Source organism: Sus scrofa, chromosome 6 (assembly GCF_054392235.1).
Source record: "Sus scrofa isolate SSC_HxYL_T2T_F1_AM1 chromosome 6, Sscrofa_HxYL_maternal_Yorkshire_Landrace_v2.0, whole genome shotgun sequence".
In the NCBI taxonomy this organism is placed as follows: Eukaryota; Metazoa; Chordata; class Mammalia; order Artiodactyla; family Suidae; genus Sus; species Sus scrofa.
Genome location: NC_139388.1, coordinates 171,671,061 through 171,688,479, shown reverse-complemented (window position 1 = coordinate 171,688,479; position 17,419 = coordinate 171,671,061). Strand labels below are relative to the sequence as shown.

Below are 17,419 nucleotides of genomic sequence, written 5' to 3'. Positions count from 1 at the left end.
GGGCTGGCCAGTTCCAGCCGTGGGGACGGGCGGCGGAACGCGGTGGGGCTTGAGGGAGGCCGGCCCGGGCGCCAGGCTGGGGGCGTGGCCTGTGAAACCCGGAAGGGGCTGGGCGTGAGCGGGAGTGCCCGACCCGGGGCGACCCAGGTCCCCCCGCCCCCGGCGCTCCGACCTGCTGACCCGCATCGGGGGGCACCGGGGCGCGGGCGGGCCATGCCTGGGAACTACCTGTCGCTCTGGGAGCTGGTGGAGGAGCACGTTCCGCTCCCGGAGCGGCCCGAAGTGAAGAGGATTCTGGGGGAGACGACGGTGGACCTGAGCCTGGAGCTGCGGGCAGAGGTGGGGCGTGGGAAGGTGGGCCCCGCTCCAGTCCTGTTCCACCACTGGGATGACTTCCCCACCTCCTCTGGGCGCCTGGTCCTGCCTGGTAACTCTCGAGAGCTTGTCGCATCTCACCGTCCGCCCATCCCTCTCCAGTTTAACGCTGCGCTGCCCCTCACTCCCCCAGCTCCGTGCCTCCCCTCCTTTCCCTCCTCAGTTGCAAGTTGTCCCGGCTCTTCTTGCAGGTGGTGATGCTACGAACACTGCTCCTAGAGGCTCGGTCCTCCCAAGCGCCTGGCTCCTGCCCCACCTCTGACCCCTCCTCCCTTCTGGCACCACCGCCCCTCCTAAGAGACCTCGTGCGCCAGGAACTACGGCAGCTGCTCCAGGGTCTCCGCCGGAAGGCCATCTGTGAGGGCAGGTAGGAGCCTGAGGCCTGGGGCGGGGCCCTGACCCTAAAACTCACATGGGCCAGCGGGGGTCGCCTTTCCTGAGATTCCCTGGAAGGAGCCCCTGACTCTACTTCGTGTGCACCTTCTGCAGGGACCAGACCCAGGCCTGGGTCCGGTATAGCCCCAGGGTCCTGCGCTTTGCTCTGGAGGAGCCCAGGTGTGATGTGCCAGAACAGAAAATATTGCAGATGAAAGCTGGCGAACCCGGGTAAGGTGCTTGGGAAGGAGGGACCTGTCCCTGCTGGCAGAGGACCCCAGCTAATGGGTGGGTCTCCCCTGGCCACATGGAGGGTTGCACCTGGCTCCTGGTCTGGGGCTGGACACTTCTACAGCCACTTGTGGCAGGGATCAGCAAACGAGGGCTGCAGAAGCCCAGGAGACACGTGCCAGGCCTGGAAGCTTGGTTTGATCTGGGTCTCAGAGTATGAGGAGCAGAGAGAAGCGCTTTGCAGGAAGAGGGAGCACTCTACACAGATATGGATGGAAAGAAAACCTGCATCCAGTCATGGGTTGTTTCTCAGGCCTGGAGAATAGAAGCAGGCGGCTGGGCTAGAGATTGAATGAGATAGACAGGCTGGAGCATGTTCATCCGTAAACGGCAGCAACTTATTTCTTATTCTTACACATCTCTACGAAGGAGGTGATGCCCCCATTTTGCAGATGAGGAAACTAAAACTCAGAAAGCATGATTGATTTGCCCAAGCTCACACGGAGTGAAGGGCGGCAGAGCAGAGCCCATTCGCAACCCAGGCTCCAGAATGCCTCCTTCTCGTGCAATGTTACTTTTGCTTTTGTGAGAAAAGGCGCACAGTTGTCTAGGAGAAATGGCCTTTGTGTCCTAAAAGCCTGAGGTGAAGCAATGTGGAAGGGTGACGTTGACTTCACCTGCCGGCAGCTGTCACAGGGACCTCAGCATCATTAAGGACCAACTCGACGTGTCCCACATCGACGAGGTTGCCGGCCACCTGCGGTGAGGGCCCTGAGCGTGTGTGGTGGGGGCGGAGACAGGGAGGGTGGGACTGAGGATGGGGGCCCTGAGCTGGTGAGAGGAGAAGGGAGGCAGCAAACCCGCTGGGGAGACCCAGGTGTGTAGGGCTGAGAGGCCCAAAGGCCAGGTTGCTGCGGGGCTGGGGAGGTTTGCTGCCAGGAAGTAGCCAAGTATGGGTGCCAGCTGGGGCCTTGGCCTGAGGACTTTTGTTCTGGGGGGTGGGGGAGAGCTGGACCGCAGAAGAGTTTTTAAGCAGGGGAAGGGCCGTGATGAAGAGAGAATGGAGCAGGAGGACCTGCAGGTCCGGTACAGTCATGCAGAAGAGAGAATGGTGACCCTGGGTGGGCGCTGGGAGGGAGGCAAGAAGAGGACGCATCCTGCCCAAGAGGAGGCTGGCAGGTGCCAGGCTGGGCTGGGGCCACTCTCGGGCAGCAGAGGGTGAGGTGGACTGAGAAAGGAGGGCCTGCAGGGGGCTCCTGGTGAGGCTGGAGGTAGGGACTTGGGGAGGACTCCGCTGAGACCCAGGCCTACAGCGCTGCTTTGGGTGCCACACCCCCGTGTCCCAGGGCCCTCCTGGAGGAGGAGTGTCGCACGCTGGAGAGGGAGATTCCCATCCTGCAGGTGAGTGGCAGCCCCGGGCCTCCCCGCTCCCACAGCCTTTCTGCTGAAGGTAGACACACCCATCTCTCACCTGGTGCGTGAGAGCCACAGACACGTGTGTCTGTGCGTGTGTGCGTGTGCATGCAAAGGTCATGTGAGCCCTGTGTCCCTTTCTCACCGATGCGCACTTGCTGTGTGTGTGAATCCGGAAGCCCAGGATTCTGGTGGAACCCGGGAGGGCGGGGTCAGCCCTTTTAGATTCACCCGCAAGGACCTGCCCCTGGTGCTCTGCCTCCCTCCTTTCCCCAAGGCTGGGCTCGGGCCTGCCACCACCTTGCCAAGCTCAGCTCTTCGGGAAGGCTGGCGCTCCCCTCAGGGGTGCCCTCTCGTGGTCAGGATGAGGAGGCAGCATGAACTGGCCTCTGGGCCCCATGCTCAGCATCTTGATCTGGGCCTCCTGCCCCATCCATCCCTGAGGTGAGGCCGGGTCCTGAACCAGCTCTCCCCGCAGCGCTGCCTGGAAGAGGAGTACACAGGGGCACCCCAGCCCTCCGAGGCAACCCTACAGCCCACCCTGGCAGGTGAGGCCCCCGAGCAGACCCCAGAGCGCCCAGCCTCCTGTCCCCGCCCCACTCCTGTACACGCATCCTGGAAGAGCTGGGCCCCGGGTCTCAGACAGACCTCTCCCCCAGAGCTAAAGGAACACAAGGCCGCCATGCAACGGGAGCTGCAGGCACCTCTGCAGCCTTGCTGGGTCTCCCCCAGCCACAGGTAAACCAGAGCAGACGGGTGGCTGCACGGGGCCGGCAAAGGGTCAGGCCACAGCCCCCTCACAGCTCCTCCCTCCTGTTCAGGAGGTGGCCCTTGGGGTCCTCCAGCCAGGGGCTCAGACCCCTGCCTTGCCTCCATGGGGCTGTTGAAGTCTCGGCCAGGCCTCTCCAGGGCTGCTGGCCTGCTCCTCCTCTGGAGCGCTGCCCCAAACCTCGAGGCCCGGCCGCCACCTGCCGCTGGGGACGGAAGCTGCGGTGCAGCCCCAGGAAAAGGCCCGCTTCCACTCCAGTGTCCAGTGGGGCGCCCCAGGCCCCAACCTGAAGGGCCGGTCATGACGTAGGCCACAGCTTCCGCGGGAGCGCACCCCCGCTGCTGCCGCCACCTCTCAGCTGCCGTGGCCCAGCCTACATCAGATCTAGTCTTGGATTCCATGGCTGTCTGTCCATCCGGCCCTCACTCCAGCCCCTCGCCGGTTCCTGGTGTCTGGTTCCTGGTCCTCACAGCCTCTGGCCTCTGGCCTCCCAGGCTTCCCTCAAAGGCCTGGCAGGAAGAGGTCTCATCCCTGCCCTGCCTCTTGTCCCCACAGGGGACCCAGACAAAGCACAGCAGCAGCTCGGAGACAGGAATAGAAATTTCATTAAAATCTATGGACTTTAAAATCCTAGTGGTGCACGGATGGGCAGGGGTGGGCATCGCACCGTTATTGCTACGGAGGATTAGAGGCGGCTCTTCCGGGGCTGTCACTGCATGGAGGGGCACAGAGGATGGCTGAACGGACACGGCAGGGCTCAGGGGAAGGAGCTGTGGCTCCAGAGACGGGGGCGGGGCACGCGGGCCGGGGCCATTTGGCACGTGAACAAGGGCAGCCCAGTTTGGGAAGACTGGGCCTCCAGCCTGGTGGAGGGAGGGCAAGGGGTTGTCGTGTAGGGTGTCCCCTTCCCCAGGGCTCTGGGCTTAAACCTCCTGCCGAGCATCACCCTACCCGCACCCCCGCCCCCCAGAAACTAGTTCTTTGGGCAGGCTGTTGGGTCACAGGCCTCCGCCAGCCAGTGCTAGGAGGGGACACGGAGACCCCCAGAGCAGCCGAGTGAGGTGCAGGCAGGCCTGGAAGACAGACTGGGCCCGAGGCCAGGGGCGAGGAGGTGGCAACCACAGATAATACAAGTTTTACAAAAATAATTACACAGACAAACAGGGCTGGCAGCACAGCCTGACATGTAACACTGCACAGCCCCCTAGCCCCTCACCCTGCCTCCGGGTGGGAAAATCCAAATGTGCCTGGGCAGAGGCTGGGGTCTGTTCCGAGGGCAGGAACACTGGTCAGGTGGCCGCAGGCCCAGGGTGGGGGACAGGTAGGGGGCCCTCCCAGAACCTCAGCTCAGGGCAAAGTGTGGGGGCATCGGAGGCCATGAAAAGCCCAGCAGGCCTCTGGGGACCTGGCCTGAGCCCTCCCCCCCCCTCCAAAGTGCTTTGGGCCCCGCAGCAGACCCCTCCATCACCCACACCCCCCAGCTGCCATCTTGGCATCCATAGGACCTGTAAACACTAGGGACACGAGCACGAGTGACCGCGCGAGCAGTGGTGGCCAAGGTGACGGGAGCCGCCCTGGCCAGGGCGTGGTGGGGGCAGGCGGTGACACCTGTCCGCCGCTCCCCAGTCTCTGTGGTGGGAGCTCGGGGCGGGGGTGGGGCACTCCCCCCGCAGCTGCGCTCATATCCGGGAGTCCTGCAGACGGCTCGAGCCATTACTGCCCACCATGGGGATCTGGGCCTTGTCCGGGTGCAGCGGCTGGACCTCCAGGCCGTCTTCAGGAGAGGGCGGGATGGCGGGGGCATAGCGCCCAATTCGGTGCTCCAGGAGGGCGGGGCCCCAGTCTCGGCTTGGCTTTGTGGCATTTTTCAAACGCTGCAGGAGAGGGAGGCGTGGGTGGGGGTGGGCGGGGCTGGGCAGGAGACGGGAGCCCTGAAGCCCCAGCCACCCGCCCCCTCCTGTTCCACCTGGCAGCCCCCGCCCCCACCCTCACCTGGAGGAGGGTGTCCCCATCTGTGCGGCAGAGCTGGAACAGGGCGTAGAGCGGGATGCAGAGGACAGAGGACAGGGCCATGAGGAAGCCGATGGTCACGGCCCAGCCTGGATACTCGTAGTGGTTGTAGGTGATTGGCCGGTACTGGATCACCGAGAAGATGAGAATGAACTGCGGGGCGGGAGGGACGGGAGAGGGCGTGAGTCCCGCCCAGCCCCACCCAGACCTCCGGCTTCCCAGCCGCACCCCCTCCCTTTCTCTCCAAACTAGAAAGAGGCGTCTGGGGGAGGGCAGAGGTCACGTAAGAGCCATCAGCCCCTCTGCGTGGGGAGCAGAAGCAGCTGACGGGACTGAGTCCGGGGTATGGCGGGCAGGGGGCGCCGTGGAAGGGGACAGGTCTGTCTTCTGCACAATCCCGAACCAGCCGGGAAAGCCTTCGGCGGCTGCGGCCTTGGGACCGTCAGTTCTGCTCAAAGACTCACAGTGGCTGCCCGCTGCCTGCCGAAGTGGCCCCCTGGCCTTGGGGGCCTTCTCCGCCTCACGCCGAGACCTCCGCTTATCTTTCCGGCCACGTCACCCTGTCTCAACTCCTCAACTACACTCAGCGTTTCCACCCTGTTCCCTTACTACGGAGGGTCCTCCCTCTGTCGAACCCTATGCCAAGGCCACCTCCCTCAAGAAGCCTCTCCTGGAATTGCCGTCGTGGCTCAGTGGTTAACGAATCCGACTAGGAACCATGAGGTTGCAGGTTTGATCCCTGGCCTTGCTCAGTGGGTTAAGGATCCGGCGTTGCCTTGAGCTGTGGTTGTAGGTTGCAGACATGGCTCAGATCCCGAGTTGCTGTGGCTGTGGTGTAGGCCGGCAGCTACAGCTCTGATGAGACCCCTCGCCTGGGAACCTCCATATGCCACAGAAGCGGCCCTAGAAATGGCCAAAGTACAAAAAAAAAAAAAAAAAAAAAAAAAAAAAAAAAGAAGAAGCCTCTCCTGACGTCCTGTCTCCTCTTCCTGAAAGGGCTTCAGTGGCATTTGCCATCGACTAAGCATGTTTTGAAGGTTTCCCACAGACCTGGAGCTCCTGGCACTGCACCCACTCTGGGTCTGCAGCACGGATCCTGGCACAATCTCATTTGCTGATCTGAACTGACGCTATGCGGGTGGAGGGGTGGGGGGAGGGATGGGGGAGAGGGAAGGGCAGAGTCCTGCCGGGCCTCCGGCCGTGGAGGCTCCAGAGGCTGGACATGGTGAGTGTCAGGCTGCAGACGCTCTAGGACCATTTGGAAAGAGACAGGGAGATGGAGAACAAAGCCTGGGGTTGCAACCACTAAAACAAAAACTAAAGGAAGCAGAAGGACGGGCAGGTGCAGAGTTCCCACTGGGGCTCAGCGGGTTAAGGGGCCAACGTTATCTCTGTGAGGATGTGGGTTTGATCCCTGGCTTCTTTCGGTGGGTTAAGGATCCGGCGTTGCTGTGGCTGTGGCGTAGGTCTCACCTGCAGCTCCAATTCGACCCCTAGCCTGGGAACATCCCTGTGCCATAGATGCGGCCGTAAAAAGAAAGAACAGATGGGCGGGTGGTTCGTGGGCCACCTGGAGAGCCTGAGGAAGCCAGTGGCAGGCTCAGCATCCACCTCCGGAGCCCTCACTGCGTTCTGGAGTTCAGGCCCCTCCAGCCTTCCCAGGGACCAAGGGACCAAATTCTGGAAGGCAAGACCCACATCCGCCCCGGGAAGAGAGGGGAGCCCTCCTGGGATGCTGCACATAGAGGAGTTTATAGCAAGTTTCCTGAATGGAACTAGGTCCTGACCTAAGGTGTGGACAAATTTCTTATTTGAGCTGATAGAGAGACGGAGTTGATCAAAAAGACCTTTTCAGAAATATCAAGAAGTAAGGCCCCCAACAAAGACAGAACAGCCCAGAAACACGTGTCCACAGAGCCTGGCATCCTTACCTGAAGGTGACTCCAGCCTGGCTTTCTGAGCACAGAGAGGGTGCTGCCCGATTTGCCTGAATCTGGTGGAGACACTGGACCCAGGCCCCTTCCTGCCTTCTGCCCTGCCTCGGCGGTGCCCTGGGTTTCCCCTCAAGAGCGGCAGCCTCCTGGGAGCCGCGGAAGATGAGCTCCCGTGGGGCGGGTCCTGGGCCAGAGCCACAACCCTCGGCGGGCACAGCTCCTGCCCTCCCCCGCCTCCCACCACTTACAGGAGACTTCCGCTCCTCCTGTTTCAAAGCTGGGCCAGTGGCCAGAGCTGGTGCCCGTTCCAGGCTCGGGAAGATCCCACACCCCATGTGATGGAAGCCTCAGCCCGCAGGGGACTTTTTTTTCAGAAACATGAGCCAAAGTGGAAATCCGGTGCTGAGCTCCCTGTGCCAGAGAGGAGCTGGCATGGCGGGGGCAAGACTCTGGACACTGCCCTGGCGACGGGCTGACCCCTCTGTCACTTGGAGAGGCCCTGTCTCTTCTCTGTGGAGGGACCGTTGCACTAGCGAGCCCCCTACCCCTCCCACCCCAATTCTCACCCTGAGCAAAAAGGGGCAAAATCAGAGAGGTTTTAGTCCGTGGACCAGTCCTCCTGCTCTTGTTTCTAGTAGCACAGGCCCAGCACGCAGGCTCCAGATCAGTCTACCTGCTTTGCACAAGGGCCCTGCCTCTTAGCAGCCATGTAACCTCGGGTCAATTACTTTACACCTCTGTGCCTCAGTTTCCTCATCTGTAAAGTGGGGATAATGACAATACCTTGGAGCATTCCATGACGCGGGTTAATACACGGTTCCTGGCCAAGGTGGGGGTTCCCTCTACCAATCCAGCTCCCTCATGGGGGTCTCCCAGGTGTGGAATGTTGGTGGAAACCCAGAGCTTCCCCCTCCCAAGCCAGCCCACCCCAGTGCCTGAAGGCTGAGCAGGGTGCCCCTGATACTGAGCTATCGTCCGACTTGTACAACCTGCTTCTGGAACATGCGTTCACACCGCATACCCCGAGCGCTCCAAGCACCTCGGCTACGAGGGAAGGGAGACAGGAGCTCAGTGAAGCCGACAGAGCTGGACACCAACACTCGTGATGGTTCCTGAGGTTCCTCTGGGGACGCCGGGCGGGAACACCAGGGAGGGAGGCTGGCTCTCAGCTGCTGCCAGACTGCCGTTCCCTTCCGAGGCTGGGCACTGTCTTCAGTCAAACAGGGGGCCCGTGCTCCCTTCCTAACCTGAGGCCAGGGTGCCGGGGTGGCTCCGAGTCCTCACATAGCTATCTGACTCTACGTAACTCTGCTCAGACCCCCAATGGCCAGGGTTTTGGGTGTGAAGCCCCCACGGGGCGCTCTGGCCAGAGAGGGCTCCTGCTCTCCCTTCCCTGGTTCCCAAGAGAAGGACCCTTGCTGCGGGGCTGCAGGGGAGTGGAGGGAGCGCCAAGCGACTTACAAAGATGATGGCTGGAGAGACGAAGCGCCAGCAGATCTGGAAGAAGAGGGGTGGCGGGAATCCCAGCATCATCTGGATGTCGTGGAAGTAGTTCCGGTGCCCTGGGGAGAAGGAGGTCAGCAGGCCTGCTGGGCAGCAGGGGTGGCCAGGGGCTGGGACACAGGCGGCCCCGGAAGCGCTGGGCACTTACCGTAAATGTACATGATGGACACACACATGATGCAGGAGATGACGACCAAGGAGAAGCTGGCCGCGTAGTTGTCCATCAGCAGCAGCCAGTAGATACCTGCCTACGGGCCAGCGGGCAGCTGAGGTGGGGGCGCCCGAGACGACGCTCCCCCACCTGTGATCCCCCCACATCCTGGCAACTCCGGCCCATCCTGTCCCTTACCTGGCTTGTGAGGGGGATGCCCAGCAGGAAGCCAGCCACAGCCACGCCCAAGGTCACGTAAGTCTTCTTCTGCAGGATCCACTCATTCCCTACTTCATCCACAATGGCCGTGACCAGCGTCTCCAGGAGGCAGAACTGCAATATACGGCCGTCAGAGCAGGGGCCTGACCTCGGCCCCTGCCCCCGTCCTCCCCCAGCCCCAGCCCCCGTCCCGCACCTCGTACCTGCGTGCCCAGCCCCAGCAGGATGAGCATGAAGAAGAAGAGCAGGGACCAGAGCGGCGAGATGGGCAACAGCGTGAGGGCCTCAGGGTACGCAACGAAGGCCAGGCCAGGGCCGTGGTCTGCCACACGGGACACGTCCACTCCCAGGTGATTGGCCATGAAGCCCAGGATGGAGAAGATGACGAAGCCCGCGTAGACGCTGGTGGCGCAGTTAGTGATGCTAATGATGACACTGTCCCTGATGGGGAGGTGACAGGCAGCGTTCAGGACACACAGCTTCCTTCTCGCTGCCTTATTTGGGCCCAAAGACTTGGAGGCAGAAAATCCTAGGAACACAGGTGCCTCCAAACTCTCTTTTTTCTTTTTCTTTTTTTTTTGGCTGCACCCATGGCATAAGAAAGTTCCTGGGCCAAGGATCGCATCCGAGCTACAGCTACAGCGACGCCAGATCCTTAACCCGCTGCCCCTCGGCAGGCACTGACCCCAGTCTCTTTTCTGGTCTGCTCTGCGCCTCTTTCAGTGGCCCCAAGGCTCTTGAGTCCTACAGACCCCTGGGCCATCACTGCCCCCACCCCGTCTCCCTTCTGCCAAAGCGTCTCTCTCTGTTACTCCAATGACTGGATCCAGACTCAGCGCTGCAGAGGGAGGGTCCTGATGGGTCGGGGGCGGGCAGGAACAGGGGACCGCCCCGGGGGGCGGGCGGAGAGGGTCTCACCGGTAACAGTTGTTGTGGAACTTGTTGTAGGAAGCCATGGTGATGAGGCCGCCCCAGGCGCAGCCCAGCGAGTAAAAGATCTGGGAGGCGGCATCTCCCCACACCTGCCGGAGGGATGGGGCGGCCCGGAGCTGTGGTCAGAGGCCGGCGCCTCCCCGCCCCGGCCCGGCCCGGCCCGCCCGGGTCAGCCTCCATCCGCATCCCACCTTGGCCTCCAAGATCTTGTCCCACTGTGGGGTCAGGTAGTACATGATGCCCGTGAAGGCTCCTTCCAGGGTCACCCCGCGGACGAACAGGATGGTCAGCACCACGTAGGGAAACGTGGCCGTGAAATACACCACCTAGTGCGGGAGGGGCCCCGCTGCGATCCTCTGGGCTCCCCCGCCCACGGGTCCCGCCCCGCCCCGCCCCCGCCCCGCCCCCGCCTCCCCCCCCGCCCCGCCCCCCGCCTCCCCCCCCTGCCCCCCGCCTCCCCCCCCCCGCCGCCCACCTGCTTCCCCAGCCACCGCTGGCCCTCTGGTCCTCTGCCCCTTCCAGGACTTTCGTCACCCCCCCCAGCCCGAAACCCAGGGAGGACAGGCAGGACCCTTCTGGGTAGGCAGAGACCCTGCTGGGGGAGGGGTACTTACTTTCCCTGAAGACTTGACCCCTCGAATGAGGCAGAGGAAGACGACCACCCAGGAGACAGCCAGGCAGCCAAGGAGGGGCAGTCGCACCTCCCCGAAGTTCCCGATGTCATCGGACAGCTTCAGCACATAGAGCCTGGGGAAGGGGACACCTCAGGGAGGGCCGGCCCCGCCACCCGGCAACGGCTACCAAGGCCCAGGGCCCAGCCTGGAGCGCCCTCCTTCTTCACGAGGGGCCAGCAGCGTGAGAGGCGGGAGCCACCCTGAGGCCCCCACCCGGATCTGCCCAGCTGCCCCCAGGGGAGCCCGCCCCTTGCCGCGGATGCCTGGAGGCCACACCCAGGGCCTGGACCAGCCTCCTCAGCGCCTGGCGGGTGGAGGTCTCCCTGTCGCTGCTCAGACCCAGCGCAGGCCCTTGCTGGTGCGTATCTCTCCTGCAGACGAGACACTCCCTGTCTGGTGTCACCTCCTCCAGGAAGCCTTCTGTGACCTTTTCACCCGCACTAGGCCCCCAGTTCTAATGCACAGTGGGAGGCAGCGGAGCACCGAGGAAGGATAGAGCCTCTGGAGCAGACGGCCCTAGACTTCAACCTGAATTCCTCCCCTACGTATGAAGGCCTCTATCTGGTGCCCTTTGCCATGCCAGCTGTGTTATTTCAATCAATGGACATTTATGCGCCAGGCCTTTGCTAGATGCTGGGCATATAGACCTGGATCAGGCATCGCGGGCACTGCCAGGAAGAATGTCTCAACCCCATGGGGATCAACACCCCGGAAGCCTTCCTGGAAGATGTGCAGCTTGAGCCAACGTTTGAGGCCTGGGCAAGAAGTGGGTGAAGAGGAGTGGAAGCAGATGCCAAGCTGAGGGAACAGCAGGCAGCAGGACAGGGGTCAGAAACCAGCACACCTGGCGCCTGGGCATGTTGGTAGCTCAGGAAGGGGAGGGAGCCTTGTTGACAAGCCCAGCTGCAAAACTGCAGGCGAAGGGGAAGAGAATAGAGGCGGAGGATGGGAAGGGACCAGACCAAGCGAAGCTGCGAAGCTGCGATGTCACGGCTGAGAAATTTGCATTTTATCCTGAGAAACTTCTGGAAGGATTTTTTTTTTTTTTTTTTGGTCATTTTAGGGCTGCACCCATGGCCTATGGAGGCTCCCAGGCTAGGGGTCAAATTGGAGCTGCAGCTGCCAGCCTACGCCACAGCTACAGCCACACCAGATCTGAGCCATGTCTGCAACCTACACTGCAGCTTGTGGTAACGCCAGACCCCTCCCTAACTCACTGGGCGAGGCCAGGGATCAAACCTGAATCCTCATGGATGCTAGTCAGGTTTGTAACCTGTTGAGCTACAACAGGACCTCCTAGAAGGTGTTTATAAGAGCACTCTCAGGGTCTCTCCTCTGCACAAAACCTTGCAGGGACTCCCATCTCTTGCCATAGAAAAACCAAAATGTGGCTATAAAGCCCTCTGAGATCCATGAACCCTCTACCTGCCTACCTGCCATCTCTCGAATCTTCTCTCCTCCTGTTCCCCCCACCACCCACTTGCTCACTACTCCAGACAGCATGTGCCAAGGCCCTGTCTGGAGCACTCTTTCCCTGAATATCTACCTGTCCACATGGGTGTGAGACCTGTGCAGACACACAGGGCCCCACGCTTAGAAGAGCCTCATGCTTGATTTAATGCCCTGCCATTGCCGTCTCGAAATTCTTTTTTTTTTTTTTTTTTTTGTCTTTTCTAGGGTTGCACCTGTGGCATATGGAGGTTCCCAGGCTAGGGGTCGAATCGGAGCTGTAGCCACTGGCCTACGCTAGAGCCACAGCAACGCAGGATCCGAGCTGCGTCTGCGACCTACACCACAGCTCACGGCAACGCCGGATCCTTAACCCACTGAGCAAGGCCAGGGATCGAACCCGCAACCTCATGGTTCCTAGTCAGATTCATTAACCACTGCACCACGACGGGAACTCCTTCCTGAAATTAATACATTTGAACAAGGGGGCCCATCTTTTCACTTTGCACTGGGCCCCGTGGGTTACGCAGCTGGCTTGTCAACATGGGCTCCCTCCCTCCTCGCTTCCTTCGGGTCTTCTCTGGCAAAGGGGCCTTCTCTGGCTATCCTCTTTTTTTTCCCCCTAGGGCTGCACCTGTGGCATATGGAAGTTTCTGGACTAGGGGTCAAATTGGAACTGCAGCTGAGGCCTATACCACAGCCACAGCAATACCAGGTCCAAGACACATCTGTGACCTACCCCGCAGCTTGCGCCAATGACAGATCCTTCATCCACTGAGCGAGCCCAGGGATCGAACCCGCATCCTCACAGACACTATGTGGGGTTCTTAACCTGCTGAGCCATAACAGGACCCCCTGGCTACCCTGATTAAAACTGCAGCCCCGGCCACAGCCCGGCATGCCGTTCCCCTTCTTTGCTGAATTTTCCTCCACAGCACACGCCTCCCTCTGTCTTCCCATACATTTTACTATTTAGTTTGTCATTTGTCCTCTAGGAAGGAAGGATTTGTTTGTTTGTTGTCATTTTGGGCTGTCCCACAGCATTCAGAGTTCCCAGGCCAGGAATCAGATCAGAGCTACAGTTGCAACCTAAGCCACAGCTGCGGCAACTCCGCATCCCTAACCCACTGTCCCAGGCCAGGGATCGAACCCGAGTCGCAGCGGCTGCCAAGACGCTGCTGATCCCATGGTGCCACAGGGTCTCTGCCTGATTTGCTCACTGTTGCCCAGTGCCTGGCACAGAGCAGTGCTCAAGAGTTGTCGAATGAATGAACGAACAAATAAATATTGTGGAAAGCCGACGGGGAAGTCTAAAGGGAAGAACTTGGAGGGGGCTAGTTTGGTTTCTGGAATTGTCCAGGGCGGAAGAGATGAGCAAGAGACAAGCTCAGTTTCCTCATCCGTCAAATGGGCATCATAACACCAACCCAGGACAATTCGTAGATAACTTTGGGCAAATACAGGTTCCCTTCCTTCAGCAGAGTTTACAGACTGTCCTTTACCATTCTTAGCTATTCTCACCTTTTTTTTCAAATCAGTTCTCGAACCTCATGATAACATGTTTAATACCTGGTGATGAGTTGTCTCTCCGACCCCTCATGGGACCATGGTGCCAGGCCTGGGCTTTGGTGTTTGCTTGGCCAGCCTGTCTGACGGCTCGACTTGCAAGCACGCTGTCACCTCTGCTCCAGGGCGTCCCCCAGGCTGCCTTTCACATGGTGACCTGCAGAGGGCGCGGTCCAACACATCCCGCTCCTACTCAACTCCTGCCACTGCTTCAAGTCCCTCAACAGGCATCAGGGCCGGGCCCCGGGCTAGAGCTTTTCCAGGCTCTGAGTCCACGGAGGAGCCAAAGATAAAGCGAGAGAGAAGTTCAGGAGCTGTGAGGACCCCGAGGAGAGGCTCCTGGACCCCTGACGCAGGGCTTGGCTTCTAATCTTTTTCCCTTCTGACCGCACACAGACAAAAACTATTTTTGGCTCCTAGGGGCAAAGAGACAAGGTCACGAAAAGCTGAAGGTAGCTGGGCTGGGGATTCTGAGCTGCCCAGGCCCCACCCGGTTGGCATACGATTTGGGGCACACCGCCTTGGGAGGCTCTGCCTTCCAGGATGCCGCCGAGTCCTACTGCTACAGCTGAGAGCCACTTCATTTTCAAGCACCAGCATTCACGGTAAATTCGCAGCAGTCTTATTCTTGCTCAAAAGACGTGTAAAAAATGTTGTCTAATCATATTCATGGAACTGGTAGTGCTTCATATTCGTTTTTATTGCGAGAGTCCAGCATTACAATACGCGGGCTTAAAGAGTTTAGGCGGCTCGTCTGGGACTAACTAGTCATGAACTTGCTGCCTTTCCTTTTATGGCACCATATTTGGTGTTTGGATTTTGGACCATGAGCTTCTGCGACCAAACCACTGAGCTAAGAGCTTTTGGAGCCCCACACATTTACACGTTGGCTCTCCGGGAACATCTCTGGAATTATTCTGCATTATTTTTCCATTTCCCCAAAGGTGAACGCCTTGCAGACAGGACACCCTAATCTATGTCATTGCATCTACGGCAGCGGCTCTCACTGTGCTTACGAGCACCTGTCACTGTTCTTAGTGATTTATGCTGTATCTTGACTACAAGGATGATGTCGTAACCACCTCCATTTAAAGGATGAACAGCTGAGACTTAGAGCGTTTGGGCGACCTCCCAAGGCCACACAGCTGGTAAGTGGCAGCAGCAGGGTTTGAGCGGGGTCTGTGTGGCTCCAGAACTACCACGATGATACCAGGAGATGGGTGCTGGGATTCAAGTCCCATCGAGTAGCAGGTGTTCTGCTGGGGAGGTAAGAGGTGGGCCCTGAGCTTAGGGCCCATCTAGCAGGAGTCAGACAGAGGACTGTGAAACAGGATTGAGAGGGCAGACATGGGCTCAGAAAGCTACCCTGGGAGCTTTTTTTTACTTTAGGTTTTCCTTCCTTCTTTCTTTTTCTTTTCTTTTTACAGCCACACCTGCACTATACAGAAGTTTCTGGGCCAGGGGTTGAATCAGAGCTGCCGCTGAGGCCTATGTCACAGTGGGGGCCACACTGGATCTGAGCCACAGCTGTGACTTACACTGCAGCTTGCAGCAATGCCAGTTCCCTAACCTGCTGCGTGAGGCCAGGGATCGAACCTGCCCCCTCACAGAGACAAGGGTGGGTCCTTAACCCACCGAGCCACAGTGGGAACTCTATCAATCTTTCTTGTGACTTGCTTTCCTCACTTGCAAAGTGGGAATATTTGTAAAACCTGCACACACTCCCTTGCAGCCTTGCAGGGTTGTGTGCGGCTCAAATGAGATCCTGCAGCTTTTTCCAAAGGGGGCTTCGGAGTGTGTGGGCCCGGAACGCCTGCAGGGTACCACCACTGGCCTACTTTACACCAGGCTGCAGGCACAGGGGGGCGCGTACATCCTGACACTGCATTGCCTCCCTGTGCCTTAACCCTGAGCATCAGTCTCCGAATCTGAAAAACAGGGGTAATATAAGATCATGTGCCTGGCACAAAAACAGGTGCCCAAGAAATGGAGGTGCTTGCTCACCTCACCTTGTTGGTTGGCCCAGGCAGCCCTCTCCAGGCTCATTTCCCCACGCTGCCCAGGAGGGGGCAGCAGGGAGCCATCCAGCAGGGAAGGAGTCCTGCCTGGGACAGCAGCTTGTTGGGAGGCCTGGCTCCAGCCTCCGCTGAGGGGCAGAGTTCAGCTGGTCTCCCAACCCAAAGCCAGTTTTCTTAGAGGGCAATTCCCCTCTAATTGCCCTGGATAAAATCTCCTGAGCTTTGCCCTGCAATGGCCCCACTGGGCTGGGAATCCCTGGAAGAAAACCCCTGGGGTGAGAGCTTCTAGAGCAACTCCAGGGGTGTGGGTGGGGCTTTGTGCTTCTGGGAGCTTCCAGAAAGTTTGCTCCCAGTCTAGACCAGGTGGCCCAGTCCGCACCGTGCCTCAAATGCAGCGTAATACCTAACCGGGCAGTTATTTGCTTAGTTCTCCCATTAGATGTGAGCTCCGAGAGGGCAGAGTCTGCTTTCTTACTCCCTGCTCTGCCCCCACGCCGAGTCCAGTGCCTGGTACCAACCAGGTGCCCAAGAAACGATCTGTCCAATGACCGAGGGGCTGAGTCTGCCCAGAGGTACTTCTGCCCGCCCCTCACTGGGAGGCAACAGCTCTGTCGTCTCCACCACAACCCCCATGGGCGGTGACCACATCTTAACCGTCTCTGAATATCTACAGCCCAGCAGAGAGGCTGGCACAGGGAACAGGGTCTGAGCGCTGGGCCTGGGCTGAGAGGACATGGACCTGCTGGGACTTCGGGGTGTCGCTGGGGCCTTGGCCACTCGGGTATATGGCTCTCCATCATATAGCAGAGGAAGCCTAAGCGCTTAGCCTGGCAGGGGCAGCTGGCACTTTATGACGCCTCTGGCCTCTTCTGTCCCGTTACTCGGTGTCCCACCTGCCCCTGACCCCAGCTCCAGTTTGCCACCTCCTGGCCTCAGCCCACCTGATCACGTCTCTCCCCGTCCCTTCCACATCGCCCTCCCTCCCTCCTCTTGATCACCTGGTCTCGCCCCCGCCACACCCCTGCACATGACCTGCACCGAGGCACCTGCCCCGAAGATCGTTCGCTACCCATCTCCCCAGGGGCCTGTGAACTCCTCAGGCTCCGGGCCATTCACACCCCACACACCGCAAATGCTGATGGAACGAGTGAACGAGGCCTGCCCGCCAGCCCACAAAGCCCCCTTCCCATGAGTTCCCCAACAGGACACGGGGCATTTCCTCCACGATGTCCCGCTGTGCCCTCACACCCACCCCGCTGGGACGAGATGTTCCAGACACCTCCAGCAGCAGCTTCCCTTCAGCCAGCCCCGAGACCCTGTTCTCTGTCACCACGGGGCACAGGGGTTCCAGGCCGTCTTTGCCTAAGCACAGCTCGATGACAACCCTGGGGCCAGGAACCTTGCATGGCCTCTTTTGTTCTGCAGCGTTAAGTCTAAGCTTCATTCTTGCAAGAGCTCCAACAAGAGGCCAGTGCTCTGTCCTAGGCTCCTCACAGCCCAGGAGTCCACCCCCCCACCTGTTACTCTCATCTCAGCAGGTTAGGGGACCTGGAGCCAGGGCCTCACCCATGAGGCTCTTCTCACCAAAAAGCCACCCCTCTGTTCCCTGACTCTCCTCTGCACACTGGCCTGACAGCTGCAGCCCTCCTCTGATCACGCCTGCTCCTCTGTAACGACGCCCCAGCTCAACAGCCCCGGCTTCCATCGCTCTCTGGCGGGTCCGCCTCATCCCTGAACCAGGCCGCCGACTCCTTGCACCTCTCCCTGCCCTTCCGCCCTGCTCCGTTCCTGGCACCCTC

General features: G+C 60.0%; 2 protein-coding genes across 34 annotated transcripts in view; one reads left to right on the top strand and one right to left on the bottom strand.

Moving 5' to 3' along the window:
- Nucleotides 1–91: 91 nt before the first annotated feature.
- On the top strand, nucleotides 92–3,791 carry CCDC24 (coiled-coil domain containing 24). Of its 12 annotated transcripts, XR_014808511.1 has the most exons (9): nucleotides 92–339; nucleotides 567–742; nucleotides 865–981; nucleotides 1,669–1,743; nucleotides 1,989–2,062; nucleotides 2,328–2,382; nucleotides 2,873–2,942; nucleotides 3,054–3,132; nucleotides 3,216–3,791. XR_014808511.1 is itself a non-coding variant. In XM_021096827.2 (8 exons), exons 1-8 carry the CDS (start codon nucleotides 214–216, stop codon nucleotides 3,451–3,453), a joined length of 936 nt encoding a protein of 311 aa, XP_020952486.2. In that variant the 5' UTR covers nucleotides 92–213; the 3' UTR covers nucleotides 3,454–3,791. The 12 variants fall into 12 exon arrangements, 10 of the variants coding, with proteins under 10 accessions (XP_020952486.2, XP_084821495.1, XP_020952485.2 ...); XM_021096827.2 differs by lacking the exon at nucleotides 1,989–2,062; XM_084965369.1 differs by lacking the exon at nucleotides 1,989–2,062 and having other exon boundaries at nucleotides 2,295–2,382.
- The window catches only part of SLC6A9 (solute carrier family 6 member 9), a 32,922-nt gene continuing 19,248 nt past the window's right edge, over nucleotides 3,746–17,419 (bottom strand). For 16 of the 22 annotated variants that reach the window (XM_021096818.2, XM_021096812.2, XM_021096819.2 and 13 more), the window contains 9 exons: nucleotides 10,528–10,660; nucleotides 10,105–10,239; nucleotides 9,899–10,002; nucleotides 9,184–9,421; nucleotides 8,960–9,094; nucleotides 8,759–8,858; nucleotides 8,569–8,669; nucleotides 5,156–5,326; nucleotides 3,746–5,037 (listed from right to left, as the gene is read on the bottom strand). In XM_021096818.2, the coding sequence (XP_020952477.1) occupies nucleotides 4,843–5,037; nucleotides 5,156–5,326; nucleotides 8,569–8,669; nucleotides 8,759–8,858; nucleotides 8,960–9,094; nucleotides 9,184–9,421; nucleotides 9,899–10,002; nucleotides 10,105–10,239; nucleotides 10,528–10,660 (1,312 nt within the window). In that variant the 3' untranslated portion in view covers nucleotides 3,746–4,842. Of the gene's footprint in view, nucleotides 5,038–5,155; nucleotides 5,839–6,136; nucleotides 8,670–8,758; nucleotides 8,859–8,959; nucleotides 9,095–9,183; nucleotides 9,422–9,898; nucleotides 10,003–10,104; nucleotides 10,240–10,527; nucleotides 10,661–17,419 lie in introns of all 22 variants that reach the window. The other 6 variants (XR_014808480.1, XR_014808477.1, XR_014808481.1 and 3 more) reach the window with 2 other exon arrangements.